General features: G+C 35.7%; 1 protein-coding gene across 2 annotated transcripts in view; it reads left to right on the top strand.

The window, feature by feature from the left end:
* Window positions 1-264: 264 nt before the first annotated feature.
* The window catches only part of LOC138335403 (hexokinase type 2-like), a 49,023-nt gene continuing 32,061 nt past the window's right edge, over window positions 265-17,226 (top strand). Inside the window, exon 1 of one of the 2 annotated variants that reach the window (XM_069284474.1) lies at window positions 265-422. In XM_069284474.1, the coding sequence (XP_069140575.1) occupies window positions 342-422 (81 nt within the window). In that variant the 5' untranslated portion in view covers window positions 265-341. Of the gene's footprint in view, window positions 423-10,985; window positions 11,134-17,226 lie in introns of those variants that run through there. The other variant, XM_069284475.1, reaches the window with a different exon arrangement.

Here is a 17,226-nt window from a genome sequence, read left to right as displayed (position 1 = left end):
AATTTGTTTTGTATCTGTTTCAAGTATGCACAATCAGTGTCTCATTCCATATAGTGCCATGGGTTTTTTTTTTTGCGGGATGCAATCAATGATTTTTAAATATCTTTATTCTGAAGTTTTCAATGGTGATGATGGTGTAAAGTAATTAACTTTTGTAACTGGAGAAAAATATAAATTTTTCTGCTCCTGTTTTTAACAGAGAAAAAATACCATTTGAATGGATTCCGGAAAATTCTCTCCGTACTCCTTCAGGTATATTATAATCACGATGTTAATGTTAAACAACAGTCGACAAGTAGACATCTCTGGGAGATCCCTATCCCCGACCTTCATTTATGTGAATGAGTATGTCCTTGTCCAAAGATGATGCCGTTCCAGCAAGTAAACGCGAATATCATAGGAAGCCACTGGACAAAAACTCGGTAAGTACTCATTTTGACCCATTAAAAGTAATAATACAAACCGACTGACAGCACGAACTCGTCATGTACGTGCACTAATTCATGCACACGTGTATTTCGATCATTATTTTGACATTTTATTTTGAGAGTTTAAAAATACGATGTTGATGATGACCGAGATTGATCAATGTTTTTGCTCAATGTCCCATAGATCTATTTGAATAACCAATAACATAAGATTTATTATTTTTTTTAGTTTTTTTTTTCTCTCTCCTTTTTTTTTCAAGTGACACCTGGCTGTCTCATATAAATACAGTCACAATCGATTTTCACTAAAACAGGGAATGTCATGATGCTCAAAATGAAACACATCTACAACTTTTGTCACAGAATTTTAATTAAGTTATTTTTGCAATAAACTAAAACAATAATGGGACTTGAATTCGCGTACTAGATCTATGTGATACCCGATAACGTGTGTGCAGGACTAGTGTCACCAGTAGTGATGGATCGTAACTTTTTGTAATCTTCCCTTTGAAATGATGCTAGTGCGGGATATATCATCATTTGAAGTCATTCTATCACCAATAGAAACAATAGTTTCGCATAAACACAGATTCACCTCAGCATGACCCCTGTCTGGGATAAGAACATCTCGGGACATACTACAAACCATTTATACTTCCAAGAGAGTCAACCACAAAACCGAAGATTTCATAGGCAACATGCTGATTGGCTAACCTTAGGGGTTATACTGTGGGCGATCGCGACCCGAACAAGGGAGTTAACGTTGTAAGATCTTGTATTAGGGCACAACTTAATTAGAGCATCAAAATGGAGCAGAAATACAAGTCTAATTTTAATTAGATTGTTCTACCTATATACCTGGTAATCACCTTTACCTAGTAACCAACTGTACTAGGTAACCCCACCTATAAACCTGGTAAATCACCTTTACCTAGTAACCACCTGTACTAGGTAAACCCACCTATATACCCAGGGTAATTACCTTTACCTAGTAACCATCTGTACAAGGTAACCCCACCTATATACCTGGTAATCATCTTTACCTAGCAACCATCTGTACTAGGTAACCCCACCTATGTACCTGGTAAACACCTTTACTTAGCAACCACCTGTACAAGGTAACCCCACCTATGTACCTGGTAAACACCTTTACCTAGTAACCACCTGTACTAGGTAACCCCACCTATATACCTGGTAATCACCTTTACCTAGTAACCACCTGTACTAGGTAACCTCACATATATACCTGGTAACACCTTTACCTAGCAACCATCTGTACAAGGTAATCACACCTATATACCTGGTAATTACCTTTACCTAGTAACCACCTGTACTAGGTAACCCCACCTATATACCCAGGGTAATTACATTTACCAAGTAACCACCTGTACTAGGTGACCCACCTATATACCTGGTAATTACCTTTACCTAGTAACTACCTGTACCAGGTAACCCCATCTCTATACTTGGTAATCACCTTTACCTAGTAACCACTCTACTAGGTAACCTCACCTATATACCTGGTAATCACCTTTACCAAGTAACCACCTGTACTAGGTAACCCCACCTATATACCTGGTAATTACCTTTACCTAGTAACCACCTGTACTAGGTACCCCACCTATATACCTGGTAATCACCTTTACCAAGTAACCACCTGTACTAGGTAACCCCATCTCTATTACTGGTAATCACCTTTACCAAGTAACCACCTGTACTAGGTGGTAATAACCTTTTTAAAACCATAGTACTAGGTAACACCTATATACCTGTAATTTTTTACCTAGTAAAATGCACTCGTAGTACTAGGTAACCCCACCTTTATACCTAAATACCTTTACCTAGTAGTAACCACCTGTACTAGGTAAAAAGACCTATATACCTGGTATACCTTTACACTAGTAATTACCTGTAATGTTACCCCACCAAACATGTTACACAAACCACACTACAAGGTTCACCTATATACCTGGTAATACCTTTATATTAAGTTATTAATGTTCTGCAATAATCTAATACACAAGGTAAATAAAAATAAAACCTGTACTTGAAATTTAACCTCATAAATACTGGTAAGGTAGATGCTATGTTTACCTGATAACGTGTGTGCTAACATCTATTTACCCTGTTTTTTTCACCATGGTATTAATTCAGGATCGTAACTTTTTCGAATTTCTATATATTTGACAAAGAAAAAATGATGTTACCAATTACCAAACAGCACATACATTTATATAAAAAATTCTATTTATAATTCACCTTAATACCACTTGTAATTTGATTGACCCCACAATAACCTGGATATTATTTAAACATAAACATACCTATTTATACTTCCAAGAGAATGGTAAAACATATACATCATAGGCCATAATATTTGTGATTGGTTAACCTTAGGGGTTATTCTGTTAGCCCTGCTTAGTTTGTATCATCCTTCCTAAGAACACAATTAGAATTCACATATAAAATGGTAATTTTTTACCTAATATAAAACCTGTAATTTATGGTAACCCTATATACCTGGTAATCACCTTTACCGAGTAACCACCTGTACTAGGTAAAACACCTAATACCTATGTAATTACCTTTACCTGTAACCACCTGTACTAGGAAACCTTATACCTGGTAATTTTTTGGTACCTAGTAACCACCTGTAAGGTAACCCCACCTATATACCCAGGGTAAACCTTTACCTAGTAACCACCTGTACTAGGTAACCCCACCTATATACCCAGGTAATTTGATGTTTACCAAAATTAACCACCTGTACTAGGTAACCCCACCTATATACCTGGTAATTACACCTTTCAATAAGTAACCACCTGTACTAGGTAACCCCATATATACCTGGTGATCAAATTTACCTAAAACCACCTGTACTAGGTAAACCTATTCCATACCTGGATATGATGGTGGGAACCATAAATAACCACCTGTACTAGGTAAAAAATTTACGATGGTTAAATCATTACCTAGTAATACCTGTAATAGGTAAAACCCCACCTATATACCTGGTAATACTTTACCCAGTAACATCTGTTTCTAGGTAACCCACAATCATATACCTGGTCTAATTACCTTTACCTAGTAACCACCTGTACAGGTTTTTTATTATTGGTAATGCAATCCATGTACTAGGTAACCCCACCTTATTTTGAAGATACTGGTAATTTTTAATTTAACCACCTGTACTAGGTAACCCCATTTTTCTGCTATATTTTCCCATGGTAATCATAGAAAAACCTAGTAACCACCTGTTTTTAATTTTACCCAGTGTATAGAAAAATCCACCTATATACCTGTTGTTTATTTTTCCAAGTTTAATGCACCTGTACTAGGTAACTACCTATATACCTGGTAAAACCTTTAATCGTATGCCTAGTAAAAACTAGGTAAACCCAACCTATATACCTGGTTAACACATTTACCTAGTAACACACTGTAAGGTAACCCACCTATATACCTGGTAATTAAGTTTACCTTTGACCACCTGTACTAGTAAACCTACCTATATATCAATGGTTGAATTAACACTTTACCTAGTAACCACTAGTACTAGAGAAACCTCACCTATATACCTGATAATTTTACCTTTAGTACCTTACAGTGTAACCCACCTTTATAGTACTTAACTTTCAAGTACACCACCTGATATACTATGGGTAATTCACCTTTACCTAGAACCACCTGTACTAGAGAACCTCACCTATGTATACCTGGTAATGTACTTTACCTAGTAACCACCTGTACTAGTAACCCTCACCTATATACCTGGTAATCACCTTTAAATAGTAACCACCTGTACAGGTTACCCACCTATATAACCTGGTAATCATTTTACCTAGTAACCACCTGTACTAGGTATACCCCACCTATATACCTGGTAATCATTTACCCTAGTAACCACCTGTATACGGTAATCCTATATACCTGGTAATCACCTTTACCTAGTAACCAACTGTATAGGTAACCCACACCTATAAACCTGGTAATCACCTTTATCACCGTTTACCTAGTAATTACCAGTAACCACCTGTACTAGGTAAACCCACCTATATACCCAGGGTAATTACCTTTACCTAGTAACCATCTGTACAAGGTAACCCCACCTATATACCTGGTAATCACCTTTACCTAGTAACCAACTGTACTAGGTAACCCCACCTATAAACTGGTAATCACCTTTACCTAGTAACCACCTGTACTAGGTAAACCCACCTATATACCCAGGTAATTACCTTTACCTAGTAACCATCTGTACAGGTAACCCCACCTATATACCTGGTAATCATCTTTACCTAGCAACCATCTGTACTAGGTAACCCCACCTATGTACCTGGTAAACACCTTTACTTAGCAACCACCTGTACAAGGTAACCCCACCTATGTATACCTGGTAAACACCTTTACCTAGTAACCACCTGTACTAGGTAACCCCACCTATATACCTGGTAATCACCTTTACCTAGTAACCACCTGTACTAGGTAACCTCACATATATACACCTGGTAACACCTTTACCTAGTAACCATCTGTACAAGGTAATCACACCTATATACCTGGTAATTACCTTTACCTAGTAACCACCTGTACTAGGTAACCCCACCTATATACCCAGGGTAATTACATTTACCAAGTAACCACCTGTACTAGGTGACCCACCTATATACCTGGTAATTACCTTTACCTAGTAACTACCTGTACCAGGTAACCCCATCTCTATACTTGGTAATCACCTTTACCTAGTAACCACTCTACTAGGTAACCTCACCTATATACCTGGTAATCACCTTTACCAAGTAACCACCTGTACTAGGTAACCCCACCTATATACCTGGTAATTACCTTTACCTAGTAACCACCTGTACTAGGTACCCCACCTATATACCTGGTAATCACCTTTACCAAGTAACCACCTGTACTAGGTATAACCCCATCTCTATTACTGGTAATCACCTTTACCAAGTAACCACCTGTACTAGCAGGGGTGTAAAAATCCACTAGCCCGACGCCCGGGGCTACCAAATTTTCAGCTTGGGCTAGTGAAAATTTCAGCCCTGCTAGCCCGGGGCTAGTGACTTTTTTTCAAAGATATTTCAAAATGAAAAACATCATCTTAAGTCAAAATAACACTTTAAAACATTGCAATTCTATGTAATATTCGTATCTAACTTTAAATCTTATTCTGGAGTCTAATTTATTGACGACTGTGGACTGGTACAGTACTGTAGACCTCCCGATCATCACAGTGAATATTGATGCATTTCATGTGAAAGTTACGTAATTTGCAACACAAGTTCTAGAAAAACAATATACAAACCATCAAATAAATCATCTCAGCTATCAGATAAGTAAGATTTAATAGTTACAAAAATGATGTTAAAGAACTGGAATCCATTCCTCAAAAAGTCGGCAGCAAAGCCATGCCTGTAGCAGGCAGCCATATTTGTTATGGTTATTCTAATATCCGGGTCAAAGGTCGCGAATCCGGAATCCGGATTCAGGGTTACAAAAAAATCTAAAAATTGTGTTCTAGAATTATCACAGATTTAAGACTTTCTTAATGTTAATTTGAATTAAAATAATATAAAGTAAATGCAAATAATAAAAAAACTCACTCAATTAAAAATATTTGAATTTATATAAAAAATACTGGTATTATAAATTTTCCTGTTTTTTCTGGGCTAGTAGATATTTAGGCCGGGCTAGTGAAATTTTTGTGTCTACTAGCCCTGGGCTAGTGCTTTGAAATAAATTTTTACACCCCTGACTAGGTAACCCCACCTATATACCTGGTAATTACCTTTACCTAGTAACCACCTGTACTAGGTAACCCCACCTATATACCTGGTAATCACCTTTACCTAGTAACCACCTGTACTAGGTAACCCCACCTATATACCTGGTAATCACCTTTACCTTGTAACCACCTGTACTAGGTAACCCCACCTATATACCTGGTAATGGTCTGAACCTAGTTACCACCAGTACTAGGTAAATCCACCTATATACATGTATGGTAATAACCTTTACCTAGTAACCACCTGTACTAGGTAACCCCACCTATATACCTGGTGATCACCTTTACCAAGTAACCACCTGTACTAGGTAACCCCACCTATATACCTGGTAATCACCTTTACCTATTAACCACCTGTACTAGGTAACCCCACCTATATACCTGGTGATCACCTTTACCTAGTAACCACCTGTACTAGGTAACCCCACCTATATACCTGATAATGGTCTGAACCTAGTTACCACCTGTACTAGATAAATCCACCTATATACCTGGTAATTGGTTTCACCTAGTTACCACCTGTACTAGGTAAACCCACCTATATACCTGGTAATTACCTTTACCTAGTAACCATCTGTACTAGGGAACCTCATCTATACTTGGTAATTTGTTTCACCTAGTAACCACTTGTACTAGGTAACCTCACCTATATACTTGGTAATTTGTTTCACCTAGTAACCACTTGTACTAGGTAACCTCACCTATATACTTGGTAATTTGTTTCACCTAGTAACCACTTGTACTAGGTAACCTCACCTATATACTTGGTAATTTGTTTCACCTAGTAACCCCCTGTACTAGATAACCTCACCTATATACATGGTAATTAGTCTGCTAAACTTGTCTTTATAATATTAGTCTTTTTTTAAACTAATATACCACACACACAGTCAGCTCGAGTTACCTGTTAAAAACATGAAATCCAAGGACAGATTTGTGTTTATGTATGCAGACTGTCCTCTTAGGTCTTTGTTTTGTATTGCATTTTGGAACGGACCCGTCAGCAAGGCATGCATTGTGGATGTTGATCGTTGATATTTGTAATCAGTGTTTCACAGATCTAGAAAGTAGTAGAAGATCTTTCTTAAATTTCACATGTTGATTTCCATTCTGCCCAAGTTGTACATGTACATATGAATATTTATATTATTGTAAGGTAGAACCAATATGGTAAGTTACACCAAAGGTCATTCAAGAATTTAGAAACTGAAATGCTGTTTAAATATTTCTTTTAATGTGACACATACTGTCTTTTATATGACAATTTCTGATTACTGATAAATCCCAAATATTTACTATTTAGATTTTACCATGTTTTTGCGCATATTAGTGAAAAATTGGGATACACATTATTATGCAGGTACAAGCCATGGCTAGCTAAGCTCTGAATTAATTTACGTCTCCACATTTAATAAGGAAATTGAGTGTTTAACCCACAGCCAATCCTGATTCAATACATGTACAACATATCAATAAAGGCTGCAACATTAGATAGACTATCTGGTAGCTATGTCTGGTCTGCACAGTGCACATGCATGCGTACTTATCCAATATTGGAATGTCAGAGGATGAATAATGCAAAACGCAAAATCCTGTTTGTTACATTGTATTGGGGAAATTAGATTGATAGCTGGTAATTTCTCAATTGATATGCTGTCAAATATGCATGTTTCATAATGAATTAAAACATGTAGCATTTAATTAAATTTGAAAAAAGACTATTACTATTATTTTGACAAATAATTATCTTGTATTAAAGGTTTCAAGGTGGTTTAGCAATGTAAATAAGGTCATCCATATTGATTGGTTGTAGAGGGGTTCCAAATGATTTCTGATTGGTCAAAATTGTTTGTGATTCATCTTCTGATAAACTGTGATCCTCCTCCTGGTTTAAAGTATATCTTGAATAACTTGTTAGTTTTCATCATTTTTTCGGGGCCGGGTGGGGGAGGGGAGGGGAGGGGAGGGGAAGGGAGGGGAGGGTGGTCACTCTGAGTTCATTTGACTTTAATATGTAAGTTGTATTGTATAGTTTAACCACTCTAGATCTGTATAAAGACCATCCGAGAGATAGGGAAAATGTGGTTTCTCTGGCAGTGCAAGTATAGTCTTACATTATACACAGATGAGGTCATAATGTGTTATAAATGTCTATTTTGGTCCTAAGAAAGGTGTCTGATTGAGCTGGTGGTCTTTTTAAAGACCTTGTTGCTATGGTAGGTTTCACTAAGTAACATGGTCGATAGACAAGGGAGACTACTCTGTTATCCTTCGAATATTACGCTGTCATGATCCACTGTATATGAATATGCATATTTAATTTTCAGTAATGTCAAAAAATGAAAGTAAAAACAATACAGTAAATCCTGTTTTAGTGACCACCTCTGTATAAAGACCACCTGCTTAATAAGATCACTTTTCTAGGGTCTCAAATGACAAATTTCAACATAATTCAACCTGTGTAATAAGACCACCTGTGTAATAAGACCACCTGGCTATAAAGACCATTTTTCTTCTGTCCCTTTGGTGGTCTTTATAGACAGGCTTAAAAACTTGACTGTATTACCATTAAGTTTTGTTTTTAAAAGACTCCAAATGCAGAACTGTATTTTGTAATTAGTTAAGATATCGAAGGAAGTACAAGGATATTCGGTTATGACTAACAGTTTCTCTTCTGTGCACTTGATCCTATTCATACCAGTAATTTGAACTCTTGATCACCGCGGCAGGCCTTGGATTTAAATATGGTAATGGAAAAAAAAATTAATTCTATTTAAATTTTACTGTTTTTACAATTCTTTGATATTGTAAATAATGTATAACTGGTTTAGTTATCTTATGATGTTTATTTAAAATCCTTAAATATATTGCTGTTTTTGGTGACTTTTTTGGTATTTAGACACTAATGTAGGGGAAGTAACTCTTGCAGCTTTAACACATTCTATTTGTCCTTGCAAGGTTAACATGATCTTATACAAGGTCATCTCCAGCTATCCAAGGCTCTTAGTGGAGGTCATTCCTGGAATTGTTGGTTTGTGTCTGAAAAAGACAGAATTATGTAAAAAAAAAAAGGCAAAATGTGTATGTTTTTTTAAAGGCCCACAACCTCTCCGGAGCAAAACTTTAAAGGTTTCTTAAAAACATTAATAACAAAAGAAAATATATATCGATGGCTTAAGATGAGGTTACAACACCAAACATATGCAAGATTTCCTGTCTAATGTACGTTAACAGTGGAGATTCATTTCGCTGTTTTGCCGTCTGGCGCAGTGATAGTCAACTACCGCGCGGCATTTAGGACGACGGCGGGAAACATAAAACGACCCGTGTTATGAAAATTAACATTTTATTTATTCTAATTAAACAGTTTCGAAGGTGATGATAAGTGTGCTAGTAAACGTATAGTTAATAACTTCTGCGACTCTACAAAATTATTGATCTCGTTTTACATTCCTATTTTAAAAATTAAAAGCCGTTTCGGAAAGGTAGTGGCCTTTTAAGGTGACCATTGAAGGCCTCTTGGGCATCTTTTTGGAGAGAGGAAAAAACAGAATTGGGAAAAAAATGAAAAAAAAATTGGTAAATGTTCAAGTTGCTCTAGTGAATATTGATTCACTATGTTTACCTTAATTTTAGTGAGAATTATACAATAGTAAACAAGTGGAAATGATCCTCGTTTGTAGTTAACTGTGATAATAAATATTAATGAAAATACTGGGCAACACTAACAAACCACTTAAAAGTGTTTAACAGGATCTTTTAGTCATACATAGCAAGTCTATTTTAAGGTTAAATTATTTTGGGAAAGTACAAAAGAATCAAATGTTGCCTCAATGAACATATATGTTCACCTATTTAAATAGGTTTTTAACTCAGATAAAGTACTAGCTAAAAGCTGATTTATATCAAAATATTTCCATAGAATCTATAGAAACTATATATTAAACAGATGTATTTTACTGCATATAAATGTTCTCTTTCCAACCTTTTAATGTGTTTCAAATTTCATGTTACGAAATTTCATTGCTTTAAGACGCATTTATCTACCTTTTTTTTTTTTGTAAATCTGCAGTGCACATACATTTATGAATTCTAAAGTAGGTGAGTGTAACACTTCAGCTAAAAAAAAAATTAAATTGAAGGAGGTCATGAAGGAAAGTGAAAGTAGAGATTCAATGGTGATGTATCTTAATTAATCTAGAACATCAAAGATCGGTGCAGACGTTGACCGAGAAACTAAAGAATGTTATAATTAAAGATAAAATCTGGTTCTGATGTATTGATGTACACATATTTTATTTGCATATATGCAAATGTGATAAGACACAAGTTATAAACTTATGAACCATCTTTTTCCATCTATACTGATATATTTACATTTACACAGAATATATTTCGTTTATTTATATGTTCACTTAAGCATGATTATAACCTGTAGCTATAAATAGAATAATTGTCTTATTGACAATTAACTATTTCCAAATATGGTAGTATATAATTTTCAGGTCTATTATTAAATCCTTGTCAGAGTTTCAATGGTCCATACATTAGATAAGTGTTCTTATTTATTCATTATTTTTCCCGGAATGTTTCCGTATAAATAACGAATGTTTATTGGTGACTTTTATAGATTGTTAAAGGAGATAACCAATTTTAATATATGCATACAAAAAAACCCCATTTACTTAGATAGAAGTTTAATATAGGGTCTAGCACAAGGTTATTTACGTCTGATGGGATTTAATTAGCTCTCCGTTCTGACGGTGAATGTTAACGCTCTGATGCAATACATTAACACACGTTATCAATAGAGAATTGTGTTTAAGAAATCAATGGCTTCCTCCAGCATGGTTTTACGGTAACATATAAAATACATGAAGGATCACCATGCATCCCTTTCAGGAGGTAAGTCAAATGCTATGTTCAAACGATCATGCTTCAAAATTGATGAAATGTTATTTAACTCTAACCACAGGGACTTGTAACGTAGGTTGTGAGAAAGTCTGCTGTGTATACATGTGTACTATATACTATATAAAAGGACAAGGGAACCAACGGCTCGCTTGGAAGAGGTACACCTGCCTCTACAAAAGTCGCCCGTATTCCGTCAAACATTGATAAATATGTACATATTTAATACCAATATATTCTTAAATAAATTTTCGACATGGAAAACACAACTTCAGACACGAAATAATATATTAACATACCTTTATTTCACTATGAACGTGGAAAATGCAGTCAGATATCACCGATGTCGTTTTGCCTGTCCAGTAAAATCTAGGTCAAAAGCACTCATATTCCCTTGTAACAAATTTTGTATGCATTCATTTCACTTTCTGGTGATATTTTCCCATTGCAAATACAAATAGGCTATCTCTGATAACTCTTTCATTAATCCAATCCAACAGCTAAGCGAGGAATCACACTTTTTTTATCCAGCACTCGACTCTTGTTCGCATAATCCGCCATATTGTAATTGATGATGGGTACCTTTTTGGTGTACTCGCCCTTACCCGATACTACACTGAAATTCTGTACTCAGACTCTGTATAAATTAAGTTTCACGGTTTAGGTTCTTAGAAGAACCTTTATTTGAGATGCATATATCATTAATTGAAGAATCTAACTTAAATGGAGACTCTAATGTAATGTTGTACTTGACCGTTACCACATTGATATTGTAGCGTTTAGTGTACAGACACCGGGTATATGGTGTTTCCAGTCCGGGTCCGGGTATGGGGTACACAATATCCACACAAACGTGTTTAACCTAGATTTCAGTGGACAGGCAAAACGACATCGGTGATATCTGACTGCATTTTCCACGTTCATAGTGAAATAAAGGTATGTTAATATATTATTTCGTGTTTGAAGTTGTGTTTTCCATGTCGAAAATTTATTTAAGAATATATTGGTATTAAATATGTACATATTTATCAATGTTTGACGGAATACGGGCGACTTTTGTAGAGGCAGGTGTACCTCTTCCAAGCGAGCCGTTGGTTCCCTTGTCCTTTTATATAGTATATAGTACACATGTATACACAGCAGACTTTCTCACAACCTACGTTACAAGTCCCTGTGATTTTTAGGCTATATATAGAATTCAATGAAATTCTAAAAATAATTTGTAGAGACCTTAATTAGTTTTAGCAATTGAACATGTTAAAATTTATCAATATGATGGACTATCCTGACAAGTTGTTATGTATTTCTGATGTCATTTAATGCAGCAGTCGGGAATTAAAGGTTTGGGATGGGGTGGCTTAAAAGTTATTGAAATGTCAGGAGCAAAATATAAAGGTTTCTTAAAAAACATTAATAACACCAGGAAATGCATACCGATGGTCTAAAATAAGGTTACGACACCAAACATATGCAAGATTGCCTGCGTAATATATGAAAACAGTGGAGAGTCACTTCGCTGTTTTGCCGTCTGGCGCAGTGATAGTCAACTACCGCGCGGTATTTAGGACGACGGCGGGAAACATAATACGACCCGCGTTATGAAAATAAACATTTTATTCATTTTAATCAAATCGTTCAGAAGGTGATGATAATTGTAGTATTAACGGTAAGTTAATAATTTTTAGGACTCTACAAAATTATCGATCTTATTTTAAATTCCCATTTTAAAAATTAAAAGCCGTTTCGGAAAGGTAGTGGCTTAAAAGTTATTGAAATGTCAGGACATATATCCTAGTGCTTAATTCACTGCTGGATCATGAGTTTGAATCTTGAGCCAGGTACTGACTACTGACCTTTGGTTTTTCTCCAAACACTCTGGGTTTACTCAAACTATAAATCTGGCACATCATTAAATAGCCCTGGCTGTTTTATGGTGTAGCCGATAAATTTTATGAGATAGTATTTTCACAGTCAGGCCATCGCATTGGTCGCAAAATTTTTGTCTGTGAAATTTTACAAATTAGTTGAATTACATAAATTAATACTTCAGGCCATGCAATCACAAAATTTTTAGCTTAATATATGCAAATTGTAAATATTTTGGATCGCTTATATAGTCAGCTATATGGTAATAACGAATAAATAGGACATGAAAATGAAGAACTTAAAGAAGAATTTTATGTTAGATGTCAGAATTAACACAATGTAATTATATATCACCATTGCACCTTTTCCCTGAAAACTTTGAAAGGTTTGTGATGAGTCTGATACCAGGATATCCTGTATAATAGGTCTATACCACTCGACAGGTTACCAAACGGACTGTATCATCATCGACGTGACTAAATCCAATAGTATCTGTTGGAATGTTTATCCTGGTTGTAAATCTTCATATTCAGCATTATCATATAGGACTAACCTTGTGGTTTTATGATCCTGGTGAAATATCTGAAGGATTTGTAGTAATGGAAATTCATAATGTCATTTCTTTATATATGTAAATACTAGATTGGACAATTATTATGAATCTCTTTTAGGAATTTCTGAGTTAGTTTTATTTAGAATAAAAAAAAAATGTCCTTTAAAAGAGGAGGGGAGGGGCAGTGCTGGCCAAATAGTTAAGGTGTACAGACAGGTCGTCCTCATCAGGATTGGCTTTACACCTAAGGGTTGGCCACCCACTTCAGGTTTGGTCTTCCACTTCAGGGTCGGTCCTTCACCTCATGGTTGGCCCTCCACCTCAGGATTGGCCCTACACCTCAGGGTTGGCCTTCAACCTCAGGGTTGGATCTCCACCTAAGGGTTGGCCCTCTACTTCAGGGTTGGACCTCCATTTCAGGGTTGACCCTCCACTTCAGGGTTGGTCCTCAATATCAGGGTTGGCCCTTCACCTCAGGTCGGCCCTCCACCTCAGGGTTGGTCCTCAATATCAGGGTTGGCCCTTCACCTCAGGGTTGGACCTCCACTTCAGGGTTGACTCTTCACCTCAGGGTTGGTCCTTCGCCTCAGGGTTGGTCCTTTGCCTCAGGGTTGGCCCTCCACCTCAGGGTTGGTCCTTCACATCAGGGTTAGACCTCTACCTCAGAGTTGGTCCTATACCTCAGGGTTGCAGATTCAAAACTCATGTGTGACAATTTGCAGACTTGTCCTTAAACTCTAGACAGGTTCTTCAAACTTTTTCTCTTTGATGATATTTACCTATAGAGCTGTCTGCATTGGTATAGATTTCTCATGTCACAGCTGTTTCAATTGTGCGTCAGAGTTTGATGAAATATCATGACTCAAGTTTGTCTAACCTTTTAATTTATGCTGCTTCCATTCACCCAAATCCATTGAAAAAAAATCTAGTACATGATTATGGAATACATGTATTTATATATATATATACAGAAATTTTATATAAAAAAAAGAAAATATTCTAGCTTTGATTTTGTCGTGTCATATTCCTTATCTAATCTAGTTAGTAACGGTTTGCCAAAAAAACTCGCTGAACAGGATTGGGATGTGTTGGTTGATGCTAGGTACTCAATCAGATCGCATCAGCATTTATAGTACCGTAATCGCTGTAAACAGCGCCTCTCCCTCTATAAGCGCCCCTCCCCTTTTCTGGAAAAAAATTGAGTATAGAAATTCCATAGATTTAACAGTATTGTGGATGCCTAGCTTTGATGTTTACTTTAACGTGTAACATGACTCCTTTTAAAATACATAATCTAGTTAGTCTTAACTTGCATTTTGTTAATGAATAAAAAACTCACTGAACAGGATTTAAGCGCCCTGTGTTGGTTGAAATGGTACCACTAATGTCCGCACCACTTTTTCTCTATTCAGCCTGAGTACTGACCGGCCGGTGGTTTTTCTCCGGGTACTCCGGCTTTCCTCCACCAACAAACCTGGCACGTCCTTACATGACCCTGGCTGTTAATAGGACGTAAAACTAAACAAACCAAAGTATTAAATGTGTCTGCAGCTGTACAGCGGTCAGTTTACAATGGAAGTTTCCCCTGTCCTCAGGAATAACTACCCATCCATCTTAGCCTCACTCACGACTTATAGGAGAATGTCCTAGTTATGCTTGACCAGAAAAAGTTTCCATGGTCAGCTAAAATAAATTGAACATCACATATAGTGTATGTAGCCTGTATATCATTTTTAGCCCCCGGTACTACACATGCCATGGGTGAACATTCACCTTGCACTTGGGTAATGTGGTCACAACTGACCCCTTCAACTCAAATCTATTTTCACTTCTTTCTTGATATATTAAAACTTCTGAAAGAATTGTACAGTAAAACAGTAATAAATAACTGCGAGGGACAAAAGAATTCACTTCCTTATGAGCATAGTTCGTAATACAAATCGTAGCACACCGCTTATATATGCATGGTATGGCAACTGTGACAGGGAATGAATATCAATGCGTTATAACTATGAATTTGTTTTAAGTGTGTTTGTTGCGGGTGCTTTTATCAGAAAACGGACATGTGCATATTTGGCTTCCCTGTAACACATACGGCAATTCACGCATACGTTTCAGATTGTGATAATGCTGATAATGGAACACAAACATTGTGCATTTTAAAGTAAAAATTTGGTGTTTCATCAAGATGGCGATCTTATAGAATCAAGTGTTATTTGTAAATAAATCTTCACTTTTTGGACTTCCTGGTCATCGTTTTTTACCCAATTTTTTTCATGTGTAAAAAACAATTTTTTAGCATTATTAGTTCGCATTATTAGTTCCCCCCCCCCAAAAAAAAAAATTTAAAAAATTACACTAGTGCAAACTTTGTGGACTTTTTATGTTTATAGTATAAAGATAATAGTGTGCAAACAACTTTCCAAGACTCAAAGTTTTCTTTTCTATTTTATTGCTTTCTGAAAGTTCCGGAAAGTATGACAGCACAAAAAGCAAATTATATGTAAATTGACTTAAATTATTAGGTTTGCATGGTCTAATAACGAATAGCAATTTAAATTCCATGATCAACAGATGTAAAACATGTTCTGTACATATCCGAGATTGAAACTGTGATTAATTTCTTTGAATTTCCATTGGCTGTGAATTATGCAAATTAATGTTTCACAAAAATAAATTGGTTTGTATATAATTGGATTTTAAGGTCTAAATTGAAACTCTCAGGAGATTTGCTTAATCATAATCTCTGTTCATCTATCTGTGGCCTGATGTTATTCTTGGCTATGACATTTGTTATTTACCATTCATCATCATTAAATTTTATGATTGCTTTAGTGTCAAGGCTATGTCAGGTTCAAAGGTCAAGGTGAAAATACAAAATAACAAAATAACACAAAATTATTTAGGAAGAATTTATAAAGGCGTTTTGGGTTTTGGGCTTAATTGATAAATTGTAAACCTAATCAATGGTTACTCATTTACTGTAAATATGTACTTGTGTAACGGGCCAATTGCTTATGAAATTGGCACCTGCATGACTAAATACAGAGGATTCTGCATCTCTAGATAGGGTATTTTCCTTAATAAACAAGCAAATAACCGAGGTATTCATATAGGCGGAAATGGCATGTACCGCCCTTTGACTCTTACATACCGTATATGTAAATTAAATAGGGAAATGGACATCATCTTGTTTGCTTGAGGAATTTGTAGATGATTTACACTTGAAATAAACAATATAATTTCCAGAGTTTTAAATAATGTCAGATTGTGTTGTTGACTAACAGTAAATGCTCCAATGTGAGATTATATTATTATTTACATTATTTCAGAATCTATTTTAGAAAAGCTACAGATGATCATGACCTAATGCAATTCAACTAAACATAATTGTATCTGCAAATATTAACATACCAATTTTTAACGCAATAGTAATTAACATTTACATGTACATTTAAATTTGTCCTCACAAAATGAGCTTTCGATCGTGTTTATACTTCAAAGGTTCATCAGGCAGTGTTGTTAAGACAGATTTTAACTTAAATGAACTTTTACCAGTGACAAATATATATGCTATTAGCCCTCTGAACAATATGAAGTGATTTTTGTCGGTTTACCTTGTCTCAGTTTATAATACAATTGTGCTGGAATAGACAGGAAGCCTGAAT

The sequence above is a fragment of the Argopecten irradians genome, chromosome 11, assembly GCF_041381155.1.
Source record: "Argopecten irradians isolate NY chromosome 11, Ai_NY, whole genome shotgun sequence".
Lineage (NCBI taxonomy): Eukaryota > Metazoa > Mollusca > Bivalvia > Pectinida > Pectinidae > Argopecten > Argopecten irradians.
The sequence above is the reverse complement of the archived record's forward strand: the minus strand, read 5'-3'. Positions and strand labels throughout refer to the sequence as shown.